This window comes from Mercenaria mercenaria, chromosome 1 (assembly GCF_021730395.1).
Source record: "Mercenaria mercenaria strain notata chromosome 1, MADL_Memer_1, whole genome shotgun sequence".
Lineage (NCBI taxonomy): Eukaryota > Metazoa > Mollusca > Bivalvia > Venerida > Veneridae > Mercenaria > Mercenaria mercenaria.
This window is the reverse complement of record NC_069361.1, coordinates 86,792,956-86,817,921: the sequence shown is the minus strand read 5'-3', so window position 1 is coordinate 86,817,921 and position 24,966 is coordinate 86,792,956. Positions and strand designations below refer to the sequence as shown.

Sequence of the window (24,966 nt, the reverse complement as noted above, 5' to 3'; positions counted from 1 at the left end):
TCCCCACGGCGGGGGATTAAAAAATTGTACTGGCATGATGTCTGGTTACTAAAGGATTTATCTAACGGTTGGTCAGTCATGCAGTTGGTTGACATACAAAACTTCGGCAGTTTTAAGGGGATTTGGATAGGGGAGCATACACCAGTCTGTCCCAAAATCTTTAATATCCCCATCTCATTTTTAATCCCCCGCCGTGGCTGAGGCATTATAGGAATAGTCTGCGTCCGTCCTTCCGTCCGTAACAAAATCATGTCCGGTCCATATCTCCTAAACCCCTTCAAAGATTTTCATGAAACTTGGGTCAAATGATCCTCTCATCAAGTTGATGTGCAGAATCCATGAGTCAGCCTTGTCGGTTCAAGGTCAAGGTCACAACTCAAGGTCAAAGGTTTGAGCCTGCCATTTTGTGTCCGCTCTATATCTCCTAAACCCCTTGAAGGAACTTTATAAAACTTGGGTCAAATGATCACCTCATCAAGACGATGTGCAGAACCCATGAGTCAGCCATACCGGCTCAAGGTCAAGGTCACAACTCAAGGTCAAAGGTTTGAGCCTTCCATTTTGTGTCTGCTCTATATCTCTTAAACCCCTTGAAGGAATTTTATAAAACTTTGGTCAAATGATCACCTCATCAAGACGATGTGCAGAACCCATGAGTCAGTCATGCCGGCTCAAGATCAAGGTCACAACTTAGGGTCAAAGGTTTGAGCCTTCCATTTTGTGTCCGCTCTATATCTCCTAAACCCTTTGAAGGATTTTCATCAAACTTGGGTCAAACGATCACCTCATCAAGGCGATGTGCAGAATTTATGAGTCAGCCATGTCGGCTCAAGGTCAAGGTCACAACTGAAGGTCAAAGGTTTGAGCCTTCCATTTCGTGTCCGCTCTATATCTCATAAACCCCTTGAAGGAATTTTATAAAACTTGGGTCAAATGATTACCTCATCAGAATGATGTGCAGAAATTATGAGTCAACCATGCCAGCTCAAGGTCAAGGTCACAACTAAGGGTCGAAGGTTTGAGCCTTCCATTTGGTGTCCACTCTGTATCTCCTTAACCCCTTGAAGGATTTTCATCAAACTTGGGTCAAATGATCACCTCATCAAGAACTCATGAGTCAGCCATGTCAACTCAAGGTCAAGGTCACAACTGAAGGTCAAAGGTTTCAGCTCTGTATCTCCTAAACCCCTTGAAGGATTTTCATGAAACTTTGGTCAAATGATCACCTCATCAAGACATTGTGCAGAATTCATGAGTCAGCCATGTCAGTTCAAGGTCAAGGTCACAGCTAAAATCAAAGGTTTACCCTTTCACTATCCATAGCAGTGGCGAGGGATTTAGCTGTCTTTCAGACTGCCTTGTAATGTATTAAAGCCAGTGTGTAATTCTTAGTAAAGGTGCATCACATAAATACAGAAAGTAAGGTTAAGTTAATCTGCTTGTAAGAAAAATTAAATAATGCACTTGCTGTGAGACAGAAAATCTAGTACTTGTTACTGTTTTCAGTGAAGCACCTCTGCCATGATATATTCCCTTTATTAACATTCACATACCCAAACTTTCAACAAGGACTAGGTCTAATTAGGAATAAAAATGACTGAGAAATTATTTTCTGACTTCTATCTTTGATATTGAGTATGGCCAGTGTGGGACTTGACCCTTCACCCTGACACTTTAGGTCAGAAAGAGCACAATACTACCAATTTTTATACACCCGAAGGGACGTATTATATTATGGTCCCGGTGTCCGTCTGTCCATCCATCTGTCCATCTGTTCGTTAGCAATTTTGTGTCCGCTCTGTAACTCTTGAACCCCTTAAAGGATTTCAAAGAAACTTGACACAAATGTTCACCACACCAAGATGACTTGCAGAGCGCATGTTTTGGATGTCTCATTTCAAGGTCAAGGTCACAGTTAGGGGTCAAAAGTCATATGAGTGTGTTTCGTGTCCGCTCTGTAACTCTTGAACTGCTTGAAGGATTTCAAAGAAACTTGGCACAAATGTTCATCACACTGATACGATGTGCAGAGTGCTTGTTTCGGATGACTAGCTTCAAGGTCAAGGTCACACTTAGGAGTGAAAGGTCTGTAACTCATGAACTGCTTGAAGGATTTCAAAGAACTTGGCACAAATGTTCACCACACTGCGGCGACGTGCAGAGTGCATGTTTTGGATGACTCGCTTTAAGGTCAAGGTCACACGTAGGGGTCAAAGGTCATATATGACATTGCTTTGTGTATATTGCTCTGCATTGCAGTGCTCTTGTTTTTATTTGGCAAAATACCATTTTGTTCTCTTACAATAATTTTTTTTTTAATTACTTCCCTTTTTTGTTACTATAAATAGCTTATTTTGAAACTTTTTTACTATTGGCAGTAGGGAAAAACTGAGACCACTTTTCTGTGGTACAACATGGATGGTACATCCAATTTTTAGATGTATTTTGACATAACTTTACCTAGTAAGAATTTTTTCTTGGACTTGGACATTTTTAATCCCCCGCCGTGGTGGAGAGATTATAGGAATGGTCTGCGTCCGTCCTTGCGTTTTTCCGTCCTTCCGTCTGTAACAAAATCTTGTCCGGTCCGTATCTCCTAAACCCCTTGAAGGATTTTCATGAAACTTGGGTCAAATGATCACCTCATCAAGACGATATGCAGAACCCACGAGTCAGCCTTGTTGGTTCAAGGTCAAGGTCACAACTCAAGGTCAGAGGTTTGAGCCTGCCATTTTGTGTCTGCTCTATATCTCCTAAACCCCTTGAAGGAATTTTATAAAACTTGGGTCAAATGATCACCTCATCAAGACGATGTGCAGAACCCATCAGTCAGCCATGCCGGCTCAAGGTCAAGGTCACAACTCAAGGTCAAAGGTTTGGGCCTTCCATTTTGTGTCCGCTCTATATCTCCTAAACCCCGTGAAGGAATTTTATAAAACTTGGGTCAGATGATCACCTCATCAAGACGATATGCAGAACTCATGAGTCAGTCGTGCCGGCTCAAGGTCAAGGTCACAACTTAGGGTCAAAGGTTTGAGCCTTCCATTTTGTGTCCGCTCTATATCTCCTAAACCCCTTGAAGGATTTTTATCAAACTTGGGTCAAACGATCACCTCATCAAGGCGATGTGCAGAACTTATGAGTCAGTCATGTCGGCTCAAGGTCAAGGTCACAACTGAAGGTCAAAGGTTTGAGCCTTCCATTTCGTGTCCGCTTTATATCTTCTCAACCCATTGAAGGAATTTTATAAAACTTGGGTCAAATGATTACCTCATCAGAACGATGTGCAGAAATTATGAGTCAACCATGCCAGCTCAAGATCAAGGTCACAACTAAGGGTCGAAGGTTTGAGCCTTCCATTTGGTGTCCACTCTGTATCTCCTTAACCCCTTGAAGGGTTTTCATCAAACTTGGGTCAAATGATCACCTCATCAAGAACTCATGAGTCAGCCATGTCAACTCAAGGTCAAGGTCACAACTGAAGGTCAAAGGTTTCAGCTCTGTATCTCCTAAACCCCCTGAAGGATTTTCATGAAACTTTGGTCAAATGATCACCTCATCAAGACATTGTGCAGAATTCATGAGTCAGCCATGTCAGTTCAAGGTCAAGGTCACAGCTAAAATCAAAGGTTTTACCCTTTCACTATCCATAGCAGTGGCGGGGGATTTAGCTGTCTTTCAGACTGCCTTGTTTTTTTTGGAATTTCTTCTTTTTGTTGTTCCTGTCCTTTGGGCTTCAACAATCAAGTTCTTTAAATTTTGCTCCCATCCTCTGATGTAACCCTTCGGGCATATATTGCCTCGCTTGGCAGTGCTCTTGTTATGTTGTAAGTTTGATCTATGGCTGCACTTGACAGTTTGACAGACAATGCAATTACATGAACTAATTTGTCCTCCACTTCTGATTGATGCATATTACTTGCACAGAATAGGCCAGTACTGATACAAATTCCAAGAACACTATCGTTACAAACTACAATGCAACCTGTCTAGTTAGAACACTACTTAAATTTGTTATACAGAGGTTGCTGTTATAAAGAGACTTATGGCAGATTCTATGAATTACGGGAAACAAAATGAGAGATTTTTGCAGCAGGAAGGTTGTACTGTACATAGAAAAGTGTCTAAATCAGACAGTACTAGCTTTTATAAAGTCTAGTGAATTTGTTGTTTTAAAAGGGGCAAACCCACACATTAAATAGGCAAAAAATAATTTCTCTCAAAAATCTATAAAAGTGAGTACTCTGAAAGTGAGTAGTAGTACAAATTTATTGACTTAAGATTTTTGCAAGATATTCTTATAAATAACCAAAAATATTCTGCAGAAGGTAGTAAACAGTTGCAACGCTTTTGAAATAATGCAGAAAATTTGCATTCTACTTGCATTTTTACCACTAACTTTTATTTTCACCCACAGTATCATTTTTCAGTGTCATATATCGCGGGCTTAGCGCAAAACGGTTGTAACTTATATGAAATAAAGAAGGAGTTACAACCGTTTTGCGCTAAGCCAGCGATATACATTCTATGCCAAACTTGGTGGAAATGAACATGTTGAAAAATTTCACCCAAACTGTGGGCCAGTACCTTTAAAGAAACATAATATTATTCACCCTGTAAGCCTTTTAGGGAATTAGTATATAGCTGAAGAAAAATATCTGTAATTATAATATGTTATGTATGATTGTAGGTTTGAAAAGGTAAGTATTAATAACTTTTATCCGTTTCAGACTGTTAAGTTATAAATGCCATTGTTACTTATTGAAGCTTCTTTGTCTTCCTTTTGATTTACTTTTTCTTGTTCAGCTTTTTGCATTTACTTGATAACTGCCCTCTCATAGTCCACTAGATTATACAACTGCAGTTTGGAGACCATGTCAAAAGACAGCCTGGATCCAAGTTTATAAAACTGAGTTTGGAGATCAGTCTTAAATCTCCACTATCTGATTGGTTGATTCTTTACTCAAACATGAGATTGACCAATATGTGTCAGCACCCTTAATAGGTCAATGTCTGGTCTAGTTAGTGTCACATGATGAAATCCAGGGAGTATGGCCCTAAAAAGGGGATATTTATTGCCTGAGCTGCATCTCGCTGGCGTGTCATCGGTGTTGGACCTCTCTCCAGAGGCCGGAGGTGGTGGATCTGGAAGATGCCATCAGGCATCATTGATATGACTTCCAGATGCGGGCTTTCCGGACACGGCAGTCAAAGGGAGCAACGGACAATGCAGGGACAACGCAGATGGAATGGTGACCAGACGACCAGGTCGTTTGAAATGAAGAAATTAAACTTAGACAACAAATTAAGAGGCTCTCATCAACGCAGATACAACACGCAGACACATAACTTTGTAGCTACACCATAGCACGATGTTACAGAAAGTGATGTACCATAACTACGAAGGAAATAATAGAGCAGTACCAGTCACCCAAATATGGTATTAACCGGCGGCGACTATGAACAAACTCAACACACACACACACACACACACACTTGGCTATTGGCCAGTTTCAAGACTGTGCAATAAAAGAAACAATCAGAAACCGGGTATTTGAAAGGTCTCCAAATGCACCTTTATATCCTTTAGATTATTGCTATTTATGATCTTGTAGATAGGTGAAAGCATTATTGATCTGATCTATACTGATTAACATACCATCTCATTAACCTGGTGCACTAGTCAATCACGTAAATAATTAGTCTGGGGGTCAGGGTTTTTTCTGTAGTTATATAAGGAAGATATAATCTTGGGATCAAATTCAAGACATCAAATGTAAAATTGTCCGGCATTGAAAACAGCAGCCATCCAGTGTAATTATAATCTTTGGATAAGCATATAATGCGAAAGGGGCCTCCATCGTCGAGTGGTTAAGGTCACTGTGTTCAAATCACTTGCCACTCACCAATGTGGATTCGAGCCTCACTTAGGGCATAAAATTCTTCATGTGAGGAAGCAGTCCAGCTGGCTGACAGAGAGGATCGGTGGTTCTACACAGGTACCCGCCTGTGATGAAATAATGCCCTCCACCATGAAAAGCTGGAAAGTCGCTATAATATTATGACCTATAATTTATGGATGTGATGTTAAGCCCAGCAAAAATACAAATAAATATTCTGGGAAATCATTCAGTTTTTTAGCATGAAACTCAATTGTTTTTGGGATTTCAGCAGTTTATGATTTGTTGTTGAGATATTGACAGTATTAATTGAAGTCTTGAAATTAAAGAAAATTTGTCTGCCACAAGTGGTTTTGCAGTTGTTTTTAGCTTCGAAATAAAAAATATCATCAATCAATTTGTTTAACCAATCGGAAGATTTATGATTAATCTGTTATCAAAATAATCAAATATTGACATCCCTAGAATTTTTCAACAGCTTTTAAAGAAGCAGAAGTAGAACTTTCAACCTAGCAGCAGAATATAAAATGTAATCAGTGTTTCATTTCATTTATGTCAATACAATACAGAGAGACAAGAAATTTTAGAAAGAAATTCAGTGCACATAATCACCGATTAGCCAGACAGCATGATGAAAATGTACGATTCCATACTCACCAAATACTGTTGGAATGTGTTTTAACTTTTACCCTGCTGGTGGCAAGTGTTTCTGCCTTTGCGACCAGTGCAGACCAAGATCAGCCTGCACATCCATGCAGTCTGGTCATGGTCTGCACTGTTCGCTATTCAGGCAGTAAATTTTCAGTGAACACCCCTTTGAATAATAAGTGGTACTGCCCAAATTGAATGATGGACCATTCATTTTAGAAATTTAGGAGTGTAAAGGTTAATGTCATGTGATATTTTGCAAAAAAATCTTAGGGTAAATGTAAAACAAAAAAAAATGTTTCAGGTCCAAACTTCACATGTGCTGGATGCATTGCAATGCTGGTGTATAGTATCAGTAATTTGTACTCTTGTTTTAATTGCTTGCAGTGAATGTGAGTGTTCCAAGTATGGAACATGAGATGGCACGACGAGAAGTGGAGCGGGTATCCATTGAGTTCTGGTTGTATATACGTAGTGAACTCAACAAACTGAAACAGAAAACCACAGAAAGCGATATTGTCAAAAATATCAATGACATCTTGGCTGATAGTTTTGAGTACCAAAAGTAAGTTTTAACCATTTACATAGTGAAATGTTGTACCTGATGTATGTATCTTGAATGTTACTTTTTGTCTGGATACTGCTGACTAAAAGTAGGGGAAAATTGTGTGTTTAATTAGAGATGTAATGATTGGGTTTATTTCTGGAAATCACGTTAAAGGGACACATTTAGGCGTAAAATAATTTGTCAAAATTACTTTGAAAGTGACTAGTGATGCAAACTGATTGCAAGATATTCTTATAAATAACTAAAAATATTGTGCAGAAGGTGGTAAACTGTTGCAACGTTTTTTGAAATAATGCAAAATATTTACTTCTTGCATTTTTACCAATATCTAACTTTAATTTTCACACACTTTATCATTTTTCAGTGTCATATATACATTTTATGCCAAACTTGGTGGAAATAAACATGTTGAAAAGTTTCACGCGAACTGTGGCGCGGTAGCTTTAATGATATATATAGGTTATAGATCAAATACAGGTCTTATAAGATAATGTTTCATGAAAGTTTAGAAAAATCAAGTACAGTTTTCTTAAACATGTATATTCTAATGTTGTAAAATCCATTATAGAATTCACAAGAGATAAAATAGGATCAATATTCTTATATCTATAAGAAGAAAGCTAATTGCTGGCTTGCAGAAAATTAGTTGTTCTACCAAGCTGCCTTAGGGGCCTCCTTGGCTGAGTGGTTTAGATCACTGACTTCAAATCACATGCTCTTCACTGACATTGGTGCGAGCCTCACTCGAGGAATTGAATTCTTTATGTAAGGAAGCCATCCAGCTGGCTTACGAAAGATCAATGGTTCTACCCAGGTGCCTGCTTCGTTAGGTCATAGGGAAACAACTAAATTTCCATAGGCCCACATTGTAATGTTTCCAGTCATGGGCCTTTCCTAACATTTAAACATTTGATGCCACCTACTCAGGTTGAAAGAACTATCCAAGAACTATGGAAAACCTGCAGGAAATATATATGTTGACCATCACTTTTGGGCACTTTTTTTCTCTTTGAACTCGGTTACCCATAGTCCGGCAGTGATTTTTAGCTCACCAGAGCCAAAGGCTCAGGGTGAGCTATTCTGATCAGTCACCGTCCGGCGTCCGTTGTCCGTAAACTTTTAATTTAAATGACATCTCCTCATAAACCGCTAGGCCAATTTCATCCAAACTTCACAGGAATGTTCCTTGGGTGAAGCTCTACAAAAATTGTTCAAAGAATTGAATTCCATGCACAACTCTGGTTGCCATGGCAACAGAAAGGAAAAACTTTAAAAATCTTCTCAAAAACCAGAAGCCCTAGAGCTTAGATATTTGACATGTAGCATTGCCTAGTGGACCTCTACTAAAATTGTTCAAATGATGACCCCGGGGTCAAAATTGACCCCGCCCCAGGGGTCACTTGATTTTACATAGGAAAATCTTCAAAAACTTTCTAAAAATAAACCAGAAGGCCTAGAGCTTAGATATTTGACATGTAGCATTGCCTAGTGGACCTTTACAAAATTTATTCAAATCATGACCCCCAGGTCAAAATTGACCCCGCCCCAGGGGTCACTTGATATTACATAGGAAAATCTTCAAAAAAATCCTAAAAATAAACCAGAAGCCCTAGATCTTAGATATTTGACTTGTAGCATTGCCTAGTAGACTTCTACAAAATTTGTTCAAATCATGACCCCCGGGATCAAATTGACCCTGCCCCATGGGGTTACTTGATTGTACATAGGAAAATCTTCAGATTTTTTCTAAAAATAAACCAGAAGGCCTAGATCTTAGATATTTGACCTGTAGCATTGCCTAGTGGACCTCTACAAAATTTGTTCAAATCATGACCCACGGGGTCAAAATTGACCCCGCCCAAGGGATCACTTTATTTTACATAGGAAAATCTTCAAAAATTTTCTAAAAATAAACCAGAAGGCCTAGATCTTAGATATTTGTCATGTAGCATTGCCTAGTGGACTTCTACAAAATTTGTTCAAATCATGACCCCCGGGGTAAATTTGACCCCGCCCCATGGGGTAAGTATGATTGTACATAGAAAAATCTTCAAAATTTTCTAAAAATAAACCAGAAGGCCTAGATCTTAGATCTTTGACATGTAGCATTGCCTAGTGGATCTCTACAAAACTTGTTCAAATCTTGACCCCCCCACCCCCCAGGGTCAAATTGACCCTGCCCCAGGGGTTACTTGATTGTACATAGGGAAATCTTCATAAATTTGCTAAAAATAAACCAGAAGGCCTAGATCTTAGATATTTGATATGTAACATTTCCTAGTAGACTTCTACAAACTTTGTTCAAATCATGACCCCCCGGGATAAAATTAGCCCCGCCCGATTCAAATCAAAGGAAAAGCTTGTTAACACTCTAGAGGTCACAGTTTTGACCCAATCTTAATGAAACTTGGTCAGAATGTTACCCTCAATAAAATCTTGGACGAGTTTGATATTAGGTCATCTGGGGTTAAAGACTAGGTCACCAGGTCAGATCAAAGGAAAAGCCAGTTAACACTCTAGAGGTCACAATTTTGGCCCAATCTTAATTAAACTTGGTCAGAATGTTACCCTCAATAAAATCTTGGTTGAGTTTGATATTGGATCATCTGGGGTCAAAAACTAGGTCGCCAGGTCAAATCAAAGGAAAAGCTTGTTAACACTGTAGAGGCCACATTTATGACTTATCTTCATGAAACTTGGTCAGAATGTTACTCATGATGATCTTAAAGTCAGGTTTGAATCTGGGTCATGTAGGATCAAAAACTAGGTCACCAAGTTAAAATCAAAGAAAAAGCTAGTTAACACTCTAGAGGCCACATTTATGACCATATCTTAATGGAACTTGGTCAGAATGTTAAACTTGATGATCTATAGGTCATGTTCAAATCTGGGTCAGGTGGGGTCAAAAACTAGGTCACTGGGTCAAATCAAAGGAAAAGCTTGTTAACACTCCAGAGGCCACATTTATGACTATATCTTCATGAAACCTAGTCAGAATGTTAATCTTGTTGATCTTTAGGTCAAGTTCGAATCTGGGTCATGTGGGGTCAAAAACTAGGTCACTAGGTCAAATCAAAGGAAAAGCTTGTTAACACTCTAGAGGCCACATTTATGACTGTATCTTCATGAAACTTAGTCAGAATGTTAATCTTGATGATCTTTAGGTCAAGTTCGAATCTGAGTCATATGGGTTCAAAACTAGGTCACCAGATCAAATCAAAGGAAAAGTTAGTTAACACTTTAGAGGCCACATTTATGACCATATCTTGATGAAACTATCTTGAAGATCTTTATGTCAATAGGTCAGGTGAGCGATACAGGGCCTTCATGGCCCTCTTGTTTTTATTTTTCATAAAATTGCCCTACCGATGCATATTTCCCACACAAAAAGCACCATTTCATATTATTTTAGCCAGTAATCATGGATTACAGTTCTATTTTATGAAATAAGATAGTTTTCAAACACATCCAGCATATTTTACACCAATGGGAGATCACTTTACATGGTAGATATACACTGCGGAATACCATATACTTTTTTGACCAATCAGATGCCTCGTTAATTACTTCCCTATGACCAAGAAATAATGCCCAGATGGTCTTCTGGGGTCTTCCTCCACCATTAATTAAAGCTGGAAAGTTGCCATATGACCTATAATTGTGTCGGTGAACGTTCAGTTGAACCAAAAAACCAAGCTGCCTGCTCAAGCCTGAGTACCATGCACCTTCCTCTGTCTTAAAGGTAGAGAATTGTGGTACAACCTCAACTGTGTTGATGTGATTTAAAATCCAATTGATATTTGAAACTTCTTAAAGGTCCATTACTAAGGGAAAGTGAGTTGGCAATTTTTTTCATAGCCAGTGCATAGACTTCTGCAAGACACTAAATAATGAAGATTGGCAGGTCAAAATTTACAGAAGGTCTTTGGAACTCAAAGAAATGTATGTGTATTATGTTGAAATTTCAATGAATCGACAGAATGACCCCCCAGGTTATTTTAACTTTCTTCATACTTCATAGAAAAATAATTGTACATATACTGTGATTTATTTCGAATTTCTACATACCAACTTTCATTTTCCAATAAAATGAAATAGTTTCTGTGCTTTTTAAAAGAAATTAAAATGTTCACTTTCCTTAGTATTGGACCTTTAAGTTCCAAGCATGTCTACTTTCCACCTTGCACTGTTAGTTTATACAAATTTGTTTTGTCTTGATTGATGATGAAAGCTTCAAGCTTATTTAAACTGCTGTTCAGAATGTTTCCTGGAAGAATCAGTACTTGTGTCATATGTGAAGGCTCAAACTCATGACTCTGAGATGAACTGCTGACACTTTAATCACTAGACCACTGGTTTCACTGCTGACTGTTGAATCTGTATGAACTAATTTTTAACTTTTTCCAACACAGGAAGTTACAGAATGACATGTATAAACTTGGTAACACAGTAGATGGTGTAGGGGTATGGAGAGAAAAAGAATCACGAAAGTTAGGAGATCTTGTACAAAATAGGCTATCTTATTTACAGGTAATTTTTTCTCCTTATCTAGGCTCTGTATAAGTCGGTCAAATCTAAAGCACTTTGTTTGAAAATCATACATTTATAGGTCCATAGACTATTATGACTCTTGACTTTTGTAACCATGGATATATTAGCGCAGTATTAATTTAATACTGTGTTGCTAGTAGTTCTGCACTAATACAAAACTGCGCTGTTATATGTGTTTGTATCATGGCTGTTACATTTTTCTCAGATGATTTTTACACTTACTTCTATGACTGCTTCATACTGCAGCAGACATAAATTTTTGACTCGTAAATGGTATTAAAATGTCAATAATATTGTAAGCCTTTGAGAGTTACCTCATGCCAGACATGTATTTGCATTTACAGGCTGTAAGTTACGATGTGTTGAAGGCAGTAAACTGTCTGTGTTGCTTTTAAGATAATAATCCAAATTTAATTTCTGGTTGGGTTTTTACTGTTAAATAAGAATTACAGTTTTTCACATCTTTTGCTATTTTTCGACGTCAGATACAGGTTTTCTGTCAAACTATGAAAATGCATAAGTGAAAAAAAGTTACTGAAACTGAGAACAAATAGCTTTAACAGTTTGTATAAATATTTATTTAGCTTTACAGAAGCATAGTCAGTGAAGTATGTTTATAATTTAATATCTAATATTGTCTAATTTTCTAATTGCAGAATCCAAAGAATTGCCAAACTGCCAAAAAGATGTTATGTAACTTGGGTAAAGGTTGTGGGTATGGTTGTCAACTACACCATGTAACTTACTGTCTCCTCATGTCCTATGCTACAGGGAGGACTCTGGTCCTGCAGTCCGAGGGTTGGAGGTATGCCTCCAAGGGTTGGGAGACAGTGTTCCAGCCGCTCAGTAAAACATGTACTTCCACTATGGGTCAGCCAGCTGTAAGATGGGGACGTATGTATCTATTTGCTTCATTTGCTCAAGTTGCAAGCCAAAAGATCTCAAATAAGTGTACTTTCCAAATTTTGTTTGGATGTTTTTGTATGTGCAAACACTTTTATATGCTTTTTTGACTTTTAAATAGTTGTTGTTAAGTTTATGAAAGTGGCATCACTTCTACAATTGTGTGCTTGATTATTACCTGTCAAAGAAATATCTGGTATATATGAGCCATGCCATGAGAAAACCAGCATAATGCGTTTGCGACCAGCATGGATCCAGACTGTTCGCTAATGGTTTCTCTAATTGCAAAAGGCTTTGAAAGCGAACAGCATGGATCCTGGCCAGACTATGTGGATGCGCAGGCCTGTCTGGATCCATGCTGGTCGCAAATGCACTATGTTGGTTTTCTCATGGGACGGTTCGTATATATTATGTAGTGTATGATTTCATACAAATGTAATACTGAATATTTTGTTAAGTTGTATCTGATTGGTTGTATTTACGGTATAGTTATCAGTGGTGTTGGTTTAGTGTTCTGCAATACTGTTCTATTTTAGCCGTAAGCATTACAGACTCTGCTCAGGTTGTTGAATTGCCAATTGTGGACAGCTTGTCCCCACGACCCAGCTATCTTCCACTGGCAATTCCAGATGACCTCGCCGACAGGCTATTCCGTTTCCATGGAGACCCATCTGCATGGTGGATTGGACAGCTTGTGACATATCTTACACGCCCTAATGAAATGCTTAAAACTGATCTCACAGAAAGCAAGAAGAAATTAGGGTTCCAGAATCCTATTGTAGGGTAAGTACATACTGTGATTTTCCGCTGATAAATCACAGGTTATATGATTAGCTCATCTGATTTTTTGAAAAAAAATGATGAGTTATTGTCATCACTTGAGCGGTTGTCGTCGTCGGCGTCGGCGTTGCCTGGTTAAGTTTTATGTTTAGGTCAGCTTTTCTCCTAAACTATCAAAGCTATTGCTTTGAAACTTGGAGTACTTGTTCACAATCATAAGCTGACCCTGTATAGCAAGAAACATAACTCCATCTTCCTTTTTGCAAGATTTATGGCCCCTTTTGTACTTAGAAAATATCAGATTTCTTGGTCAAGTTTTATGTTTAGGTCAACTTTTCTCCTAAACTATCAAAGCTATTGCTTTGAAACTTGGAATACTTGTTCACCATCATAAGCTGACCCTGTACATCAAGAAACATAACTCCATCTTGCTTTTTGCAAGATTTATTGCCCCTTTTGGACTTAGAAAATCAGTTTTCTTGGTTAAGTTTTATGTTTAGGTCAGCTTTTATCCTAAACTCTCAAAGCTATTGTTTTAAAACTTGCAACACTTGTTAACCATCATAAGTTGACCCTGTACAGCAAGAAACATAACTCCGTCCTGCTTTTTGCAAGATTTATGGCCCCTTTTGGACTTAGAAAATATCAGATTTCTTGGTTAAGTTTTATGTTTAGGTCAACTTTTTCTCTTAAACTATCAAAGCTATTGCTTTGAAACTTGCAACACTTGTTCACCATCATAAGCTGACCCTGTACAGCAAGCAACATAACTCCATCCTGCTTTTTGCAATAATTATTGCCCCTTTTGGACTTAGAAAATCATTTTCTTGGTTGAGTATTATGTTTAAGTCAACTTTTCTCATAAACTATCAAAGCTATTGTTTTAAAACTTGCAACAGTTTTTCACCATCATAAGTGGACACTGTACATCAAGAAACATAACTCTATCCTGCATTTTGCAAGAATGATGGCCCTTTTTAGACTTCGAAAATCATGGGTAGGACAATATTTCTATTACACAAAAAAAATCAGATGAGCGTCAGCACCCGCAAGGCGGTGCTCTTGTATTTTACTGACTTATCTTCTGGTATATACGACAAAAGCTGGTTACAGGGTGTCAGACAGAGTATTCAGAATTAAAGGACCAGTTTGAGATGCTCAGGTTTTGACATGAAAAACATGAAAACAACAGTAAAATTAATAGAGAGAGAACAATGCCACCAAACCCATTAAGTTCTAGATAAGGAAATCCAACATTTGGTTTTGAGATATGTCCAAACACCTGGTAACATACCTCAACCTCTTTGTCAATTTCTATATCCACAATAGAAGTGGTAGATTCATGTTGTCTGTAGGAAATGACAGCTTTTTATGCTCCCAAAATTTTTTGGTGGGGGTGGAGTCAGAGTTGCCTTTGTCTGTCCTTCTGTCAGTCTGTCCATCGAAATTTGTGTCAGGCATATCTCAAAAGATATTTGACCCAGAGTCATCAAACCTCACAGGATTGTTATTCAGCATAGGAAGATATGCACCTGGTGTTTTAATTGGATCTCACACAGCCAGACCAGAGTAGTGTCCCTTGACTTAGTAAAAATATGCATAAAAGGGCATAAAAGTTTGTTTTGTGTCACACATATCTCAAAATGTATTTGACCTAGGGTCATGAAACATCATAGGATTATTATTCAGCATGTGAAGTTGTGCACCTGAGATTTTGTTCCAGATCTCTTTCAGTCAGAAGAGACTTACGGCCCTTGATTGTCAAAAATATGCTTAAATGGCTAACAACTTTTTTGTCGCATGTATCTCAAAAGTATTTGACTTAGAGTAATAAAACTTTAGGGGATTGTTATATAGCATGTGAAGTTGCACACCTGGTGTTTTGTTTGGGATTTCACTCAACCAGACCAGAGTTATGGTCTTTGACTTGCTTAAAAGTTTGTGTTGCATATATATTAAAAATATTTCACCTACAGTAATGAAACCATGAAGGAATATTATTCAGCATATGAATATGTGCACCTGAAGTTTTTTTATGTCCCCCAAAGGTGGGCATATTAAAATCACACTGTCCATCCGTGCATCTGTGTAGATTCTTGTCCGGGCTGTTACTCTGCCATCCATAAAGGGATCTTGAAATAACTCGGCATAAATGCTCACCATAATGAGACGATATGTCTTGCGCAAGACCCAGACCCCTAGCTCCAAAGTCAAGGTCACACAAAGAGGTCAAAGGTTAACATGGTTAACAGGGTCTGTTTTGTGTCCAGTCCATAACTCTGCCATCCATGAAGGGATTTTGAAGTAATTTGGCATAAATGTTTACCATAAAGAGACGATGTGTCATGCGCAAGACCCAGACCCTTAGACCAAGGTCAAGGTTACACTTAGAAGTCAAAGGTTAACATGGTCCATTTCTTGTCTGTTTCATAACTCTGCCATTGGTGAAGGGATTTTAAAACTACTTGGCATAAATGTTCCTTATAATGAGGTGACAGGTCATGTGCAAGACCCACACCACTAGCTCCAAAGTCAAGGTTACACTTGGAAGTCAAAGGTTAACATGGTCCATTTCTTGTCTGTTCCATAACTTTGCCATTTATCAAGGGATTTGAAAATAATTTGACACAAATGTTAACCATATTGAGAAGGTGTGTCGAGCTTATGACCAGGGTCTCTCAGGTCAAGGTCACAAAATGATTCATACCTAAACTATTCTGGCATAGTTTGCACAGACAACTGTAGCATTCTTGGGCACGCTTCGGGGGCATTTGTCACTAATAGTGACAGCTTTTGTTTTATTTTACTTTGCAAGACCTGTGTTATGGCCCTTGACTTAGTCAAAAAAATAAAGTTTGTGTCCCATGTATCTCAAAATGCATTTGACCTAGAGTCATAAAACATTAGATGATTGTTATATAGCTTGTGAAGTTGTGCACCTGGTCTTTTCTTTGGGATTTCACACAGCAAGGCCAGAGTTATGGTCCTTCACTTGGTGAAAAATACACATAAAGTGCTTAAAAGTTTTTTTTGCATATATCTTAAAAAGTATATCACCAGGAGTCATGAAACCATGTACAGTGTCAGGAGTGAGGGGCACCTGTGTTCTATGGATACACATCTAGTTTATAACATTTGAAAATAGATATACAAAGTCTTCATTGCTGTTTACAGCTCAGTAATATGTTTCTTTCTTTGAAAAAAAAGGCATTTAAATATCCTTCAATATTAATCTTGAATTTCTTGATCTACAAAGTCGACATGATTATGTAAAACATTGTATGAACCTTTTAACTTACAGGGTCCATATACGCAGAACAGACAAAGTAGGTATGGAAGCACAGTTTCATGGTGTGGATGAATACATGAAGTATGTTGACGAATGGTTTGATATATACGAGAGGAGAAATCCCGGAGTACAACGCAGAGTTTATCTCGCTTCTGATGATCCTAATGTTCTTAATGAAGCTAAAAACAAGTAAGGCCAGAACCTGTTTTCTTTGACAATTCAAGTATGAAATCAGACTCGTGAATGCCAAGAAAATTAAACTGGCAAAACGTTTTTCATAATTGTATAGCACGGAAGTAGTTCTCTGCTATCTGTGGCTGGAGAATGAACTCTTGCACAAAGTTTCACAGATGATATTACTTTAGTGGCTTTCCGATCAATCGACAAGTTGAATAATATAAGTCAGTCAGTTCAAGCAGCAGCTCTTGTACTTAAAACCATATTAAGCTGTAACAGGGCAAAAACAAAATTTTGTATATTACAGTCTTAAGTTTCAGATTTTTAAACATATATATGATAATATATATGAAACTGGTCTTTACCTACAAAAATCAAAAAAATCTTTTCATTACAAGATTATTGATCCATACTGTTTGATATAGGTTTATACTTGTTTATTATTTTTCCAGTAATTTAAGGTAATTTGTGCTTATGCAATTTTCCTGAACAGAAATCTGTATTGGATTTATTGTTTCTTTTATCTCCATGGTAAAATAAAAATTTTGTAATGTGTAATTCGGATCTTTGATCCTTTTTGTAATTTTATTTATAACCCTTATGAAAAGATATTCTAACACGATCCGCAGCAGCTGCTATATAAACATATAGCGAAATCGCCTATACATGAATCTACGATAAAATATAGCTCTTCCATTCCACCCTACGATTGTAACATGACTATGAGATTCTACTCTGCTTCCATTATATACAGTATAATACCGACTAAATATTCGACTTTTTCAGTGCTAGTAGTAATAAAAAGTACATCAAATTTTCTGAAACAAACTATTTCTAACTGATGACTTTATTTGTTTATATTTTTACCGTAAGAAAATGTTTCAGCCCTGTAAGTTTCAACTTCAACACCAGTGCATCTATGTCTGGTCGTGTGTGTAGTTTACAATTTCTGCGTTGTAGGCACCACAAATGTCAACTAGATTCTACTTTGACAGTAAATAAATCATAATTCATGTTTCAATCTTCCAGACTCGAGTGTTTACGTGTTTATATGCCGCCGCAATGTCCTAGCGTGTATGTTTCAGTGCCATCATGTAGGTGACGTGTACTATTTTTAGAAACTGCATCTATAAACTCTGAATTAAGTATTTATCTCTGATTTCTATATCCGACCTTAGATGTTATTAAAAATAACATTTTCACGGCAATAACTACTTAATAATTTAATACAAATTTATTGAACATCAGAAAATTCAGTTTGATGCAACGCTTTCCATTCGTGGGGAGGTTTTTATAATAGCATATGGCCAGCCGAATGATATCGCGCTAAAATGTAGTGCTGTAAAATGCGAAGAATTTGCGTGGTTAGAATCGAAATAATAAATATGTTCCAATAATTTTATCAGTTAATAAAATATGGGCAGTCGTTCGGATGCGAATATTAAATCACTCGTGCTACGCACTCGTGATTTAATTATTACGCATCCGAACTCCTGCCCATATTTTATTAACTGATAAAATATAGGCACATATTTATTATTTCTTAAATATATTATACTTTGCAAGTGGTAAAGCCTTTGAGATTTCCATGTACTTTTGGCTTATTCCCAGTAGTACCTGAATAATTTCTCTATTCTCCAGATCCACCTAGTATAATTGCTACTGGAATAATGTCTCTCCCCACCTGGGGGAGACATATTGTTTTGCACTGTCCATCTGTCCGTCACACTTCATTTCCAATCGGTAACTTGAGAACCATTTCACCTAGAACCTTCAGACTTCTTAGGGTGATAGGGCATATAGAGTAAATGACCCCTGTTGTTTTTGGGGTCACTCCATTAAAGGTCAAGGTCACAGGGGCCTGATGATGGAAAAGCGTTTCAGATCAATAACTTAAGAACCACTTGACCCAGAAACTTCATAGAATGATTGGACATGCAGCAAAGATGACCCCTATTGATTCTGGGATTAGTAGGTCAAAGGTCAAGCTCCCAGGGGCCAGAATATGGAAAACCATTTCCAATCAATAACTTGTGAACCGCTTGACTCAGAATGTAAAAATTTCATAGGATGATTGTACTTGCAGAGTAGATGACCCCTATTGATTTTGGGGTAAGTAGGTCAAAGGTCAAGGTCACAGGGCCATTTTCTGATCAATAACTTGAGAACTATTTGACCCAAAACTTTAAAACTTCATAGGATGATAGGGCTTATGAGTAGATGACCCCTATTTGTCACAGGGGCAAGAACATGCAGAACTGTTTCCGATCCATAACATGAAAACCACTTGACCCAGGGCCTTGAAACTTCACGGGATGATCGGACATGCAAAGTAAAAGATGCCTATTGATTTTGGAGTCACTCGGTTAAAGGTCAAGGTCGTAGGGTCAAGAATATGGAAAAATCGTTCCCAATCAGTAACTCCAGAACCACTCTGCCAAGAACTTTGAAACTTCATAGGTTGATTTGACATGCCAGGTAGATGACCCCTTTAGATTTTGGAGTCACTTTGTTGAAGGTCAAGGTCACAGGGACAAGAACATGGAAAATTGTTTCCAATCAATAACTTGGGAACAACTTGACCCAGAAAGCTGAAACTTCATAGGATGCTTGGACTTGTAGAGTATATTACCCTATTGGTCTTGCAGTCACTCTTTCAAAGATAAAGGTAACAGGGGCCAGAACATGGAAAATGAATTCTGATTCATAATTTGAGAGCCACTTGGCCCAGAACATTGAAACTGTTAAAGGATTGTTTGACATGCCAAGCAGATGATCCCTAATGATTTTGGGGTCTGTATGTCAAGTTAAGCTTACAGCGCCCTGAAACTTGAAAACAGCTTGTGATCCATAACTTGAGAACTACTTGACTTAGAACCTTGAAACATCATAGGATGTTTGGACATAACATGGGAACCACTTGACCCAGAACATGGACACTTCCTAGGATGATTGGACTTCTAGAGTAGTATGTCTCCCCCCTCCCACTCCCAAAGACCACAGGGACCTGAACATTGAAAACCATTAACACAGTTATCTCGTGTATAATAGTGATTTTTTATGTATTTTCCAGTTATCCACAGTATATATTTGTGAGTGACAACGAGATCTCAAAGACAGCTGGTCTAAGCAGTAGGTACACAGATGCATCATTGAGAGGAATTATCCTAGATACACATATGCTCTCATTATGTGATTTTCTTGTGTGCACATTTTCATCTCAGGTAAGGCCTTAGTTTGTTTTATTTGAAACTCTCTATTTTGATTACTGGCAAAAAAGTCAAACATTATCTTTAAATAAAGTTATTAGCTGACCAGAGCACAAGGTTTTTTCCCTAAATTTGATATATATTAATAGACAATATGGAGAACATGCATGATATTTTCTCCATTTGTCCATCTGTCTATCAGTCAAAAGTGATTGATTCTGTCAAAACTTTAGAAGTACAAGAGGGCAATATGCACATCATTTTTGTTTTGTTCTTTAGTCCATTCATCCTGCCTTAACGTAAAAAGTACAAGAGATTTTCTCATTAATCCTAGTTAACTTTACAGATGGTTGGTTATTTGGAGAATTTGCAGTTCCTTCAATTTAGTTTCAGTATTTTATAAAACAAAAAGATTCTTATGGAAGCAAATGCAAAAACTGCCCCTTCCGGTAAGGGACTTCTTTGTAGGGCAGTAGGCTTGTTGTACCAGTTTGAGGTGAGAAACTTTGGTGAGGGCTGTAGGGCAATCATGGTCCAGTTCTGTTATTACATTTCATTTTGGATGCAAAGAAATAAAATGAATTTTGATTTAAATTCTTAACCTTCAGCTCTGCTTACCAAAAAAGGAAAAATGATCAGTTTCAGTGTACAGTCTGAGACATTGAGTACAATGTGTATCTTGCTTTATTTCATATTTGATTCATTCAGCAAAAAAATGTTTTTTGAGTTCATTATTATTGGAATAGCATTCTGAAGGGAAAAGTGTTGAATATGTCATTGAAATAATTTGATATAATTGTAGGTGTGCAGAGTGGGGTATGAGCTGATGCAGCCACTTCATGGAGACGCTTCTCACTGGTTCAAGTCCCTCGATGATATTTATTATTTTGGTGGCCAGAATGGCCATCAGTGGCAGGCAGTTGCTAGTCATGTACCTAAAAACAGTGATGAAATTCCACTAAATGTTGGTGATTTAGTAGGTGTGGCCGGGAACCACTGGGATGGCTATTCTAAAGGAAAACTGGCTAGGTCACACAAATCTGGGTTGTTTCCTTCATATAAGGCCATTGATAAAATAGAACGTATAAAAATGCCAACATACCCGGAAGTTCCAGAGTTATGATAGTGTTCATTATATTCTACATCAGTCATAGATTTAAAGGCTGTATATTTCAATATCAGAATTGTGATATTACTGTACTGTCTTGAGTATTTATGTTAGTACAGTTGTGTTTCCAACTGAGAAAGAGGCACGCCATTGATCTTGGTTCAGTGTAAGGTATTAGTATAGGTGGATGGTCATCCATTGTCCTGTATAAACAGTTTACTTAAATATCTTTAACTATTGGTCACAATTACATTATTCTAGTCTGTAGCAACTGGGCATGGACTTTTATCATTTACATTAAAATGGTTCTACTTGAACTTTTTTTGGTAGCCACCAGAGCTAAACAAACAGAAAAGCCTTTAAAAGACTTTTTGTCATGAACCCTTTGATGGACATTCATCAAACTTGGTCTCTAGCATCATTGTATGGACCTCCCATAGGTAGATGATATAGTTTTGTTTGACAGCTTTAAGGACTGCCATAGCTGAAAAGTAACTTCAAACAACTTATTCTCATGAACTGCTTTATAGATCTTCACCAAACTTCCTCTTGTTACATTCTTTGATGGACCTCTCTCAAGTCTGTTGAGATGGTTTCATTTGACCCCTTTAAGGGACTGCCACAGCTAAAAGTTTAAAACAAAACATAAACAACTTCTCATGAACTCTTTTATAGACTGTCATCAAATTTGGCCTACAGCATCCTAGTATGAGCCTTGTTTAAATTTGTTCAAAAGTTTCATCTGACTGCTTTTAGGGGCTACCAGTGCTAAATATAAATATAAAAACATTTCAATGACCTCACATGAACCACTTGATAGATCTTCATCAAACTTTGTGTGCAGCATTATTGTATGACCTCTCTCAAATTAGTGAACTTTATTTGAAGCCTTCTTGAATGAACCATTCTCAAATTTGTTTAGTTGGTAAATAGAAAAATCCTTTATATGACTTCTTCACATGAAAGGCTTGATGATGATAACCAAACTTGGTCAGAAACAAAGTCAAACAGTCCAGGTCTTCATTAAGTGAGCAACATAGGCACTTATTGGCCTCTTGTTCTCTTTTTTTTTAGCTCACCTGAGCACGAAGTGCTCAAAGGTGAGCTTTAGTGATCACCCTGTGTCCGGCGTCCGTCGTCGTCCGTCGTCCGTCCGTCCGTCCGTCGTCAACAATTTGACTGTTAACACTCTAGAGGTCACATTTTTGACCCAATCTTAATGAAACTTGGTCAGAATGTTACCCTCAATAAAATCTTGGACGAGTTCGATATTGGGTCATCTGGGATCAAAAACTAGGTCATCAGGTCAAATCAAAGGAAAAGCTTGTTAACACTCTAGAGGTCACATTTTTGGCCCAATCTTAATGAAACTTGGTCAGAATGTTACCCTCAATAAAATCTTGGACGAGTTCGATATTGGATCATCTGGATCAAAACTAGGTCATCAGGTCAGATCAAGGAAAGCTTGTTAACACTCTAGAGGTCACATTTTTGGCCCAATCTTAATGAAACTTGGTCAGAATGTTACCCTCAATAAAATCTTGGACGAGTTCGATATTGGGTCATCTGGGGTCAAAACTAGGTCATAAGGTCAATCAACGGAAAAGCTTGTTAACACTCTAGAGGTCACAATTTTGGCCCAATCTTAATGAACTTGGTCAGGATGTTACCCTCAATAAAATTTGGACGAGTTGGATATTGGGTCATCTGGGGTCAAAACTAGGTCACCAGGTCAAATCAAAGGAAAAGCTTGTTAACACTCTAGAGGTCACATTTTGGCCCAGTCTTAATGAAACTTGGTCAGAATGTTACCCTTAATAAATCTTGGACGAATTCGATATTTGGTTATCTGGGTTCATAAACTAGGTCACAGGTCAAATCAAAGGAAAAGCTTGTTAACACTGTAGAAGCCGCATTTATGACTGTATCTTCATGAACTTGGTAGATTGTTAATATTGATGATCTAAAGTCCAGTTTGAATCTGGGTCATGTAGGATAAAAAACTAGGTCACCAAGCCAATCAAATGAAAAGCTGTTACACTGTAGAGGCCACATTTATGACCATATCTTAATGAAACTTGGTCAAAATGTTAATCTTGATGATCTATAGCTCAATTTCAAATCTGGGTTAGGTGGGTCAAAACTAGGTCACTAGGTCATATCAAAGGAAAGCTTGTTAACACTCTAGAGGCCACATTTATGACTATATCTCATGAAACTTAGTCAGATGTTAATATTATTGATCTCTATGTCAAATTTAAATCTTGGTCTAGTAGGTTCAAAAACTAGGTCTTCAGGTCAAATCAAAGGAAAAGCTAATTAACACTATAGAAGCCACATTCATGACCATATCTTAATGCAACTTGGTCAGAATGTTATCATTGATGATCTTTAGGTCAAGTTTAATCTGGTCAGATGGAGTCAAAAACTAGGTCACTAGGTCATATCAAAGGAAAGCTTGTTAACACTCTAGAGGCCACATTTATGACTGTATCTTCATGAAACTTAGTCAGAATGTTAAACTTGATGGTCTTTAGGTCAGTTCGAATCTGGGTCATGTCGGGTCAAAAACTAGGTCACGGGGTCAATAAAAGGAATAGCTAGTTAACACTTTAGAGGCCACATTTATGACCATATCTTAATGAAACTTGGTCAGATGTTAATCTTGATGATCTTAGGTCAAGTTTAAATCTTGGTCAGGTGTGTTAAAAAACTAGGTCACTAGGTCAATCAAAGGAAAAGCTTGTTAACACTCTAGAGGCCACATTTATGACTGTATCTTCTGAAACTTAATCAGATGTTAATCTTGGTGATCTTTAGGTCAAGTTTAAATCTGGGTCATGTGGGGGCAAAAGCTAGGTCACCTGGTCAAATCAAAGGAAAAGCTAGTTAACACTTTAGAGGCTACATTTATGACCATATCTTAATGAAACTTGGTCAGAATGTTGATCTTGATGATCTTTAGGTCTTCATTAAGTGAGCAACATAGGCACTTATTGGCCTCTTGTTCTCTTTTTTTTTTTTTTTTTACCTTAATTTTTGCTGCGTTGCATCTAAGTGAGACAGACTTTATTAGTGGAGTTTTTACAGAGAGGCTTATACCTCGTCTAAATTAAGCAGATGTTTGTGAATACATTATAAATTTCAAGTATTATAAGTATTGTGCAAATTACTCTGACGAGAAAATTATGTGCACATTATTTATTTAAAGGAAATCCAAGAGTAGTATATTACGTTTAGTTGAATGTTTGAATCTGATCTCAGTATTTTCAATCCACAATATGAAATCCTATTTTTTACAATGGGCTGTGCTCATTATGTTTATTTTTTTGGCTTTTTTTTCTCTTTGTCTATGAGACAGAATGGTAAAAACACACTACTTACAATTCTAGACTTTGATCTATAGGAGTTTTTTTCTAGCAAAAGACCTGTTCATTAATAAATGAATTGATACATTTTAATGAAAGACAGCTTGACATGTTTGTCTCAGATTTCATATTTTGCCTCCAGTTAATGTTTTTAAAGTATATATATAGAGAGAGAGAAGTGGACTAAATGATTTTTCTGACTCCACACCTGGTTTTTTGTTATCTCTGCTAAATTTTGACAGATTTGAATGAAATTTGGGCATAGTGTTTGATGATTACTTTATTATAATAAAGCATAACAATGATAACAATTGGAAGTAAACTCATTTAGCCATAACAGTTATGATAAAGTAACCCTTTAATTAGAAGTCAGATAATTAGTAAAACCAAAAGGACAGCCGTACCAAAAAATACATTCACATCGTTAATTTTCAAATATACTCAGCCAAACAAGTAAAATATGTG

The 24,966-nt window shown here is 37.4% G+C and overlaps 1 protein-coding gene across 1 annotated transcript in view; it reads left to right on the top strand.

Annotated features, from left to right (window-relative positions):
- The window catches only part of LOC123531529 (alpha-(1,6)-fucosyltransferase-like), a 67,946-nt gene extending 45,390 nt beyond the window's left edge, over positions 1-22,556 (top strand). The window contains exons 4-10 of the mRNA XM_045312587.2: positions 6,936-7,113; positions 11,529-11,646; positions 12,324-12,561; positions 13,107-13,353; positions 16,652-16,828; positions 19,890-20,040; positions 20,828-22,556. Coding sequence (XP_045168522.2) covers positions 6,936-7,113; positions 11,529-11,646; positions 12,324-12,561; positions 13,107-13,353; positions 16,652-16,828; positions 19,890-20,040; positions 20,828-21,148 — 1,430 coding nt within the window. The 3' untranslated portion in view covers positions 21,149-22,556. The remainder of the gene's footprint in view (positions 1-6,935; positions 7,114-11,528; positions 11,647-12,323; positions 12,562-13,106; positions 13,354-16,651; positions 16,829-19,889; positions 20,041-20,827) is intronic.
- The last annotated feature ends 2,410 nt before the right edge of the window (positions 22,557-24,966 follow it).